This window comes from Chionomys nivalis, chromosome 4, assembly GCF_950005125.1.
Source record: "Chionomys nivalis chromosome 4, mChiNiv1.1, whole genome shotgun sequence".
Classification (NCBI taxonomy): domain Eukaryota; kingdom Metazoa; phylum Chordata; class Mammalia; order Rodentia; family Cricetidae; genus Chionomys; species Chionomys nivalis.
In genome coordinates this window covers 107,397,211-107,407,948 of record NC_080089.1, presented here as the reverse complement: position 1 = coordinate 107,407,948, position 10,738 = coordinate 107,397,211, and the positions used below count along the sequence as shown (strand labels likewise).

The 10,738-nt window shown below is 43.1% G+C and overlaps 1 protein-coding gene across 4 annotated transcripts in view; it reads left to right on the top strand.

Annotated features, from left to right (window-relative positions):
• The first annotated feature begins 179 nt into the window (after positions 1-179).
• The window catches only part of Mlh1 (mutL homolog 1), a 40,581-nt gene continuing 30,022 nt past the window's right edge, over positions 180-10,738 (top strand). For 3 of the 4 annotated variants that reach the window (XM_057767126.1, XM_057767125.1, XM_057767122.1), the window contains exons 1-8: positions 180-339; positions 2,583-2,673; positions 3,492-3,590; positions 6,508-6,581; positions 7,332-7,404; positions 8,876-8,967; positions 10,116-10,158; positions 10,500-10,588. In XM_057767126.1, coding sequence (XP_057623109.1) covers positions 224-339; positions 2,583-2,673; positions 3,492-3,590; positions 6,508-6,581; positions 7,332-7,404; positions 8,876-8,967; positions 10,116-10,158; positions 10,500-10,588 — 677 coding nt within the window. In that variant the 5' untranslated portion in view covers positions 180-223. The remainder of the gene's footprint in view (positions 340-2,582; positions 2,674-3,491; positions 3,591-6,507; positions 6,582-7,331; positions 7,405-8,875; positions 8,968-10,115; positions 10,159-10,499; positions 10,589-10,738) is intronic. The other variant, XM_057767123.1, reaches the window with a different exon arrangement.

The following is a 10,738-nucleotide window of genomic DNA, read 5'->3' as shown; positions in this document are numbered from 1 at the left end:
GCTGCGCAAGCGCGTGGCCCTCTAGCCCAGTGGGCGGCCGCGGTTGAGGGCGGGACAGGGACCCAGGAACTGACGTGTAGAAAAGCAACTTGACTGGCATTCGTGCTGCCCAATCATCACTTGTCGCTGGGAAGGCCGTCCGGACGGCGTCGGCCGAAGCCGCAGGAAGAACGTGAAGGTGAGGAGCCGGAGTGATTGGCTGACGGCGAGCTGTGGCGCCGACATGGCGTTTGTAGCGGGAGTTATTCGGCGTCTGGACCAGACGGTAGTGAACCGCATAGCGGCGGGGGAAGTTATCCAGCGGCCGGCTAATGCTATCAAAGAGATGCTTGAAAACTGGTACGGAGGGAGCGGAGCCGAGTTCCCCCGAAGGCGACACGGGACGGGACGGGGCCGACCCACCTGCTGCGGTCCCCGGCCTGCGCTGGGCACGGGGACCCTGAGCGCGCCTGGCCGGCTTCCGACTAGCGGGGGTCCTCACGGCTTCCGCGAGACCCGTTTGGGTCGCAAGTAGAGGAAGCAGGCGTGATACGGATTTAATGGTACCTTCCCGAAGGAAGCTGCTTAGCTTCACATCACGTTCGCAGAAGATGCGCAACTGAAGATGTGTGAATGTCTAGGGTGGAGAGAGAAACAGTCCTCAGAGCACGCCGTGTTTATCATTCATTCATTCACTCCCTACACATCCAGGGCACAGTTCCTTTTGAGTTTTGTTCGAAATTATTGGCGTTTTAGGTCAGGCCAGTGAACATGGGGCTTTTTTTCTGATTCTCCTATTGTCAAATCGATGACCCCAGTTAGTGTTCTAGGAAGAAGCATTTGTTACTTCTGAAACTTAGACCCGTCCATCACCTTGTGGAGAGGAGAGGTTAAAAATGTGGACAGAACGGTATACTTGAAAATAGACACACCATCAAATAGGTTCAAAAAGGACACCCATGGAGTATACATAAAGACTGTCCGAGCCTTCGTGTTAATATCAGTTGATGTCCGTGAAGCCCATACTTTGTTACAATAAAGAGAAAAGGTTTCTCCAGTGAGGACTAGCAGTCTTGTAGAAGTTCACTGAAAACAAACCATTCAGAGCAATGGTACTGCAAGAGGGAGAAAGGAAGACCGGTAAAAGGGCTCATTCTCCATACAGCGGTCTATTGCTGTACCAAATCCAACGTCCCCAGGCTCCCTGCGGCCAGTTAGTGTACTCTGCCTGAATACTGTAAACCAAAGCTAAGCTTAAAAATAGCGTAGCTTATATTCAAGCAGAGATTTTGCATGGATTCTAGTTAAGGACTTTTTAAATAATTAAGGTTTTTGATACAGGGGCGCCAAGAAAAGTTTATCATTTAAGTAACTTTTTTTTTTCAATGCAGAATTTTTCATGAGAGAAATTGATAACTTCCCCTTTCCATGCAGTCCCAGGCCAAATTTGTTTTCTGTGCTGGATAGTAACTTCTTCCTTTTTACGATTATTTTCCCCTTTTAGCTTAATTAATTTGGTTTACTGCTTTGTGTGTGTGATGGAGAGTGTATGTACAACACACTTGTGGAGGTCAGAAGAGAACTTTGAGGAGCTGATTCTCTGCTTCCACCTTGTGGGTCCTAGGGATTGAACTCAGGTCGTCATCTGATTAGTGGCAGGTGCCTTGACCCCCTCAGATGTTTTCTTTCTTTTTATTATTATTTTTTAATATTTATTTACTTATTATGTATACAATATTCTGTCTGTGTGTATGCCTGAAGGCCAGAAGAGGGTACCAGACCTCATTACAGATGGTTGTGAGCCACCATGTGGTTGCTGGGAATTGAACTCAGGACCTTTGGAAGAGCAGGCATGCTCTTAACCACTGAGCCATCTCTCCAGCCCCCCCCTCCCCCCAGATGTTTTCTATGAATGGTGTTTTGCTGGTACATGTCTATGTACCATGTCGGGTACACCATGTGCATGCAGTGCCCATAGAGGCCTAAAGAGGGCATTGGGTCCTCTGCAACTCCTGTTTCAGATGATCCTGAGCCACCATGTCGGGGCTGGGAGCATGGTGGAAAAGCAGCCAGTGCCCATAACTGCTGAACTATCTCTCTAGACCCTCAACCCTTAAGCCCTCTTTTTTTGTTTGCTTGTTTTTGTTTTTTCGAGACAGGGTTTCTCTGTGTAGCAGCCCTGGCTGTCCTGAAACTCGCCTTGTAGACTAGGCTGGCCTTGAACTCACAGAGTGGAATTAAAGGTGTGCACTGCTGTGCCTGCACCCTTTAAGCCTCTTCAATTTCTGCATGGCAGTTTTTCTTTGATTCATCATGAGTGTGTTTTCTTGAAAATGTAAGTGTAGAGGAAAACATCATTTTTAAATATTATTGCAGTAAAATTAGTTGGAAAGAGTAAGAAACAACTGTACTAAATAAAAGGACTGCCCTGCAGGAACAGAAGTGTTGGCTCTGCACTGAATGGCTTTTGTAGTATACGTTCATACAGCACCCACATCAAGCTGTCAGACAGAGAGATAACATGTCAAATACTCTGGAGTTTGTTATTATAGTATGTGTATCAAAGTAGTTGCAACTGACAATTTTCTTTTTCTGATTGCCAGTTTAGATGCAAAATCAACAAATATTCAAGTGATTGTTAAGGAAGGAGGCCTGAAGCTAATTCAGATCCAGGACAATGGCACTGGAATCAGGGTAAGGAAAGCCTGGGGGAACTAGGTTTGTGTGCTTCATGTCAAACCTCTAGGAAAATGCACGACCTCTCCCTATCCTGCTGAGTGAGTGCTAGTGTCTATAAAGGCTGGAAGAGGTTACTGGACTCCTTGGAGCTAGAGTTAGAAGTAGCTGTGAGCCACCTGGTGTGGGTGCTCTTACCACACTGAAGTATCTCTCCAGCCCTTGTTTATGGCTTTTGAGGCCTGGTCTCTTGTTACTTAGACCAACCTTGATTACACTGTATGGCAATGGGTGACCATAAATTCTTATCCCTCCTACCTCTACCTCCAAAGTGCTAGAATTTCAAGTGTGTGCCACCATACCCAGCTAAAATGAAAATTTTGTTGCATGTATTTTTATTTTTACTACAATTTTAAGAGTTTCCTGTATACTGAAAATAAAGATTTGTTTTGTTTTTTTAATTTAAAAAGAAAACAGAATTTGGATATGATGTCATATGCATAGAATTTCAGCACTTGAGAGGTCGCTGTCAGAGAAGTATCCTTGGCTATACAGTGACACCCTGTCTCTAGGAGACAGACATGAGTGAGCACAGATAGAGAAGCCATGTAAGGGTGGAGTCCCAGTATTAGGAGGTGGGAACTACAGGACACTGAGAAGGAACAGCCTAGTGAAGAAGGTCCAGTGGTAGTTCGGGTGCCATAAGGAAGTTAGTACTAATGTAATCCTCTTCTGAGAACTTCTTCTCAGATTAAAGCAATAAAATGAGACTCCAGAAGGACTTGGGAAAGTGAGAGAGATAATTATTTACTCCTTTCCCCCTCTTAATCCTGTAGAAGGAAGATCTGGATATTGTGTGCGAGAGGTTCACCACAAGTAAACTGCAGACTTTTGAAGATTTAGCCAGCATTTCTACCTATGGCTTTCGGGGTGAGGTAAGCTAAGGCTTGAAGAAATGTATAGAAATGCCCTCCTGTGATAAGGTTATCATTTCTCAACAGAAGCAAATGAAATTTAATACTTCTTATTGTTAAATACAAATAAATTTTAACAGATTTAGCTTTCCAGGACAGAAAATTTTTCAAAAATACTTGATATACTATTTTATCTATAGAGGCACTAAACATCATGTGTCTATAGAAGTCCCTAATATCATCTATGAAATTTTATCAGAAAATCAAATGTGAATCTGATCAACATTTTCATCTGCATATCAGTGTATGGAAAATATAGGGCCGTGTGTGAATGGTAGTGTAAACTATACAAGGTTAGAAAATTGCACATAATAGACTCAACTGGCAGTCTGCACAGGAAAACTAAACGACATTTGTAGGGCCTGAGGAGCCTCCTCATTTGATCTCTCTCTTCCCCTTCCTCTCCCTGTCTCTCTCTTTCAAATAGGGTCCCACTATCTCAGAAGAGGCAGACCTGACTGTCCTGGAGCTCACCAGGGCCTGCCTGCTCTGTCTCCCAAGTACTCTCCCACTCACACTTCATTGACTCTTCGTTGAATCTTATCTAGATCCTAATTTGAGAAAATGGTGATTTTTTTTTCTTTTTCAAGGCAGAAATATTTGAGCATATTGGCCAACTTCCTTCCTGAAAGTACATAAGATTGTCTCCTATGAACAGGTCTTGCCTTACTTACATGGGTCTCAAAGTAATTTATATTTTAAGTCTGCTTTATGCTTTCAACTATGTCTTCTATAGCCCTGGTTGGTCTTGAACTTTTTATGTAGCTGAGGCTGGTCTTAAGCTCCTGATCTTCCTGCCTTTACATCCAAAATATTGGAATTATAAGCTGCACTACCACACTCAGCTCAAGTTTGTAAGTGTTGAAAATTTTATAAACCAAGCTGGGTACATGGTACATGCTTTTAATACTGGTACTTGGGAGACGGAGACGGGACAATTGAGAGTTTGAAACCAGCCCGACTACAAAGCGGACGAGGTAGGGGGTGGGGGAGTGGAGGGACGCGGGGATGGGACCTTATAGATTAATACCTGGGGAAATCTGGGGGTGACCAAGTAATCTCCAAACCTGAAGCTTTTTTGTTCATTTGTTTTTGAGATGGGGTCACGCTCTGTAACCGCCCTGGTGGGTCAGTTAGTCTAGGGTTGTAACCCGCCTGGCAGGTCAGTTATTCCAGGGTCCCGGAAAGGCACTATCTGAAAAGACATGGGCAGAAAAGAGGAAGAAGGCCAAGCAAGACCTGTTGTCAAAGCCTCCATTTATTAGCGTCATGGTTGTGGCTTATATAGCCCCTGGATGAGGAATTTGGGTTGGGATGGGGGCAGGGGCATGGCCAGGGCAGGAAGGGATCTTGCAGCAATGGTCACGAGCCGACACTTGGTCACGAGTCGGTCACGAGGACACAAGTCGTTGGTCAGGCGGTCACGAGTCAACATGCGTAGTCCTCTATGCAAGAGGAATCATTCCTTTTGTGATTCCAACCACAAACAGTTCTCTAGATAGTTGGAATGTAGGGCAGGTTCCGCTAACAGATAACTCTCAAGATAGTTGGGTGTGGGGTGGGCTCTGCCAACAAACAGTTCTCAATACAGTTGGGGTGTGGGGCTCCCTGCAAACATCCCCAGGACAATGGTCCCTGCTACAATCTTTGGGAAAATGGCTCCTGACAAGGCTCCTTTGCTGATCTCAAACTCCTGGGTTCAGGTGATCTTCCTGCCTCAACTACCCAAGGAGAGCCATGTTCCTTTTAATGAATTGAAATTCCCTCGGGAGTGTGGATGATGTTGTACAGACCAATTGTAGCAATTTTGAATTCACTTTTTTTTTTTTTTTTTTTTTTTTTTTGGTTTTTTGAGACAGGGTTTCTCTGTGGCTTTGGAGCCTGTCTTGGAACTAGCTCTGTAGACCAGGCTGGTCTCGAACTCACAGAGATCCGCCTGCCTCTGCCTCCCGAGTGCTGGGATTAAAGGCGTGCGCCACCACCGCCCGGCTTGAATTCACATTTTTAAAAGTATAATTGTTTCTATAAAGCAGTTTTGAGAGATCCTGTTTTTTCTTTGGGAAGGCCCATTTTTTAATTTCTTGAAAGATACATCACTAAAAATTTATTTAATACGTTTGATACCATTCGGAACTGAAGTGTCCCTGAGAGACCCATGCACTGAAAGCTTGGTCTCCAGTTTATTACTATTGGGATATTATTGAAGCTAAGTGTAGGGGCTGGTGAAACCCCTTCCTGTTCTTTTTCTCTTTGACCTCTGTGGATGTCTGGAGTCAGTAGCTTTGGTTTCCATGAACTCCATACCATGATGAATTTCTTCAGCACAGGACCAAAGCATCAGGACCTACTGACCATCAAATGAGCCCTTTAAAACCATGAGCTGAGAGAAGCCTTTTGTCTATAAATTGGTCATCTCATGTATTGTTGCAGTAATGGGTACTGTCCAGCACAGTCCCTGTGTACTACCATGAGATACAGTTGCTGTTAACATAGGAAGTGTTGTGTGATTCCTTTCATAGTTTTAATATATGCTTCCCCTTGTTTTAGTGATTATCCTATGAATTAGATTTTATCGCTTTTTCTTTTTTGTTTTGGTTTTGGTTTTTTGAGGCAGAGTTTCTTTGTAGCTTTGGAGCCTGTCCTGGAACTAGCTCTTAGAGACCAGGCTGACCTTGAACTCACAGAGATCTTTCTGTCTGCTTCCCGAGTGCTGGGATTAAAGGTGTGTGCCACTATTGCCTGACTTTATCTCTTTTTCTTAAAACGTGTCTAATTATTCGTTGTTGCTTCATTAATGCAGATCAAAAGAGGCAAGTTAGATAAGCTTTGCCTTTGATGAAGCAACAGTGAGTTTTCCTTTCATCTTCTCCCCCCCCAGGCTTTGGCAAGCATAAGCCATGTGGCTCATGTTACTATTACAACCAAAACAGCTGATGGCAAATGTGCATACAGGTATGTGATGATGACTTCTGTGAGGCATTTGGTCTCAGTGTGGACCCCCCCCCCCCCCAACGTGTTCCTTTGTTGTTGTTGTTAAGATATTTGTTTTCTTCCCTTGCTAGGGATAAATTGTTCATCCACAAGGATGATCATGGGTTCTTTTTACATTTTAGATTCATTTATTTTATGTGTATGGACATTTTGACTGCATGCATATCTGTGCACTAGGTGTATGTATGGTGCCTTTGGAGGCCAGAAGACGGGATGGGGTCTCTGGGACTGGAGTTACAGATAATTATAGACTACCATGTGCATTCTGGGAATTGAATACAGGTCCTCGGGAAGTTTCCAGGTCATGAGATCTGCCCTGTAAAGGAATAGCGAAACCCCTTTCTGTTTATTTTATAAATGAAGTGTATTTCTTACTGAAGGTGTAAATTTAATTTGGAGCTCCACAGATTTATTTTTCAATGTCTATTCTAACTGTATAGAAATTCATTGAGCTATACAGGCTTTGGGCCTAGTTAATTTTGGTGTATGAGGTTTTATTTATTTGCAAGCTTTTTTTTTAAATAATGAAGTTCATCTTTTAAATGTGAAGTATTGATGTATTTATTGTTTCATGTAGTTTAGGGACTTTCAAGGTATTTCTCGTATCGGGGTTACAGATATATACTACAATGTCTATATTAGGGTTTTTGTTTTTATGCTTTGGCTAAGCATCCTGTTAGATACAAATAATCTTCTGTGTTGTTTGACTAGAGCAAGTTACTCAGATGGAAAGCTGAAAGCCCCTCCTAAGCCATGTGCAGGCAACCAGGGTACCCAGATTACGGTAAGAGTGACACATCGGAATAAAACTTGGGACACACAGCTTAGTAGGAATGCTGAAGTAAAAGTAAAATGGGCTCTGAGTTCCTGGTGTAAAAATCAGATAAGTTTTGACTTGTAATAGAAGCCCCAGGATACCTAAGCTTCTAAGTAAGAAAAATAATGATTGGGTTTTATGGTATGGCAGCCTGCCTACGTCTTGTCTTTTGTAAGAGGCTGGGATGGTAAAAATCAGTGGCAGAGCAGTTGGCATTGAGAAATCATTATGGTGGACTAGAAGACATGGGTTGGAGTCCCAGTCTCACTTTTCAGTGCTCGTGTGTTCACAGGCAGGTCACTAACGTCTCAGAATTCAGTTTCCAGTGTCTCCAGCAGAGCAGAGAATTTCTGCTCGGCTGCCTCAGGGCCGTGGGTAGGTCATGAGTGTTGTGAGTCAAAAGCCTTCTCCTAGTATGTCAATGTCTTTCCAGTCTGAGATCCCATGGGCACCTCCCTGTCATCTTACACTTCTCTGTCCCTTCACTCCTGACCCCAGCTGTAGCACATCTCAAGTCCTGAGCATGATAGGCAGGTAGGAGGCAGAAGCAAGTGCTTCAAAGTGCTGTGTGGTGGCATGTCCATTGTATTGTAATAAAGACTGCCTGAAGATCTCAGAGTAAAACAGTCCCGCTGGTCAGCCTTGCAGACCACTATGGTAACACACCTTTATTCCTAGTAGTCACAATGACACGCACCTTTAAACCCAGTAGCCACACTAGTTACCATAGAAATCGGGTGGTGCATGTCTTAAATCATGGTGGTCCACGCCTTAATCCCAGCCATAGAGAGTATTATAAAACAGGAGGAAACTGTTGTCAACACGCAGTCTCATTCTGAGATTCCAAGAGGCAGGATCACCTTTTCAGGCTGAGGTCAGGGTAAAAGCCAGTGGCGGGCTGTTTTGCTTTTCAGGTCTTCAGGTTGTCTTTATTTATTAAAAATACAATTGAAATGCCAAATGGTGCTGGCTAGGGGAGCCTTAGCTGCATACATAGGGTGATTGTTGAGAACTCCAAATTATCTCCAGAGTTTTATAATTTTCTTTAGTTTGAAAAATGTCACTGAATGCCATGTAATATAGTAATTCATTGTAGAGTTATATTCATGTCTTACCAAATTGTCTACTCTCTTGAGCAAGACAATAGTTTTAAATGGCCTCATATTTTTAGTCCTTTATACTTTTAACAAACAGCATGCCATAGAGCCATCTCCCATTATCTGTTTGAGAATTGAGTGAATGTGGGATACAGGAAAAATACTCTTTAACTCCTTTGTTGATGCTTTCTTATCCTTCCCCCTTCCCCCAAATCAGGACTTAGAACACTGCTGTTGGTAATGTCCCTGGATTCACTAACCTGAGGTTCAGCTTTAGGTAGACAGTGTGAAGCTTTCCATGTACGCCCATGAACTTACAAGACAACTGGATCTCTCTTCAGGTGGAGGACCTTTTTTACAACATAATGACAAGGAGGAAAGCCTTGAAAAATCCAAGTGAAGAGTATGGGAAAATTTTAGAAGTTGTTGGCAGGTACTGTCCAAAATCTGGGAGTGAGTGAGTCCTTGAGCTCTTTCATGAAAAGAACATGCCTCAGTGCTTGCAAATTAACCTAGGTGTAGACACAAAACTTACCTGTGTGCTACTCTGGTCCCAGTTTGCTCGTCAGTCCTAAGTCTTGACCCATCTTGTGAGGGTACAGTTGGTCTCCTTTGGTAGGTTCTTTGCTGGCAGATGAAGCAAACTGATCTTAGCTACCTTGACTCAAAAAGAAATCATTGAATGGTTGCTTATTGGGTAGGAAGAGGTAGCACAGGGTGACAGATGGTCCTCCTGTTCTCCTCTGCCTCTCTTTTGAAGTTCTGTCCTGGACAGTGCTATGATTACTGGGATCCATAGTTTTGTACCCACAGCTCTGGGAAAACTTGTTGGTTGGCAGTCTTTACTTAGTATGCCTTGGGAGAGATGGGATTAAAGGAGTTTCCCAAAGCGACTTGGAGGCTGTTAACAGGAGAAGGGTCTTAGGGTAGCTAAATGCAGAATTATGTTTTGATAAACGTAATATATTGCACAAGTGGCTGCAGCGTGGGTTTGATCCCAAGTGTCTTTGAATCTTAATAGTGGTTTGTGTCAACTGTCTTTTAGTATTTATAAAATATATTTGTCCATATAGGAAGAGATTCATGTATTAGGTCCCCTAACCCTCCTCACTTCCACTAGTATAGTTGTATAAGTCTGTCAAAAATGTTCTCAGTGACTCTTTTGGTCCTAAGTGCGGCAAGGTGGAAAACTGTACTTAATAGATGCATTCCCTAAGCCCCGTTCTCAGCGGGATTGGTGGACAGAGGCATGATGAAGTCATCTTCACAGAGCCTGTGGGTACTGGAGCAGGACCAGCTAAGGAAAGAGTAAGGGAACCAATCATGGAAATAACCCTGTAGGTTCAGACTGGGCGGCCTCTAACGCTCTGTGTCATGGTTGGCAATGTTGTCTCCATGAGTCTCTGTTGTTTTGTTTCCTTGGAAATAATATAGGTTATACCAAGGTATTTTGGTTGTATATATCCTTGTTTAAACCACCTTTTTCTTATAACTCTACCAAATTATTTAATTAAAAGTAGATCTCTGAATTTATTATGTATTTGACTATCCTCTACTTAGCTTTTGCCTTTTCTTTTCCAGGTATTCAATACACAATTCAGGCATTAGTTTCTCAGTTAAAAAAGTAAGTCATGATTTTTTTCAAAAGATATATTTATTTTTGTTTTATATGTACAAATGTTTTACCTGCATGTGTTTTTCTGTACCATGTGCATGCCTGGTGCCTACAGAGGCCAGAAGAGGGCATCAGATCCCTTGGAACTGGAGTTGCGGATGGTTGTGAGTGCTATGTACTCTGGAAAAAGAATAGTAGCCAGTGTTTTTAATGACTGGTTCATCTCTCTGGTCACTAAATTATGATTTTTGAAGGACAATAGGAAAGAAACATAGGACATTTTTAAGAAACAATTTCTACTACTCAGGGCCATTGGATGTCAAGTCACCATGCTGTCTGTTGTTTTTCAGCAAGGTGAGACAGTGCCTGATATCAGAACACTACCCAATGCCACGACCGTGGACAACATTCGCTCCATCTTTGGAAATGCTGTTAGTCGGTATGTGAGTAACCCACGTATAGTAAAGTCCTTGGAATTCCCTCCCTTGGCTCATCACCTGTTGTGTTGTTCTGAAAGCTACTGAGACAATGGATGCTGCTAGGGCTGGTGTAGTCGGGTGTGCAGGCTTGTTGTTGGATTTCATGGTGG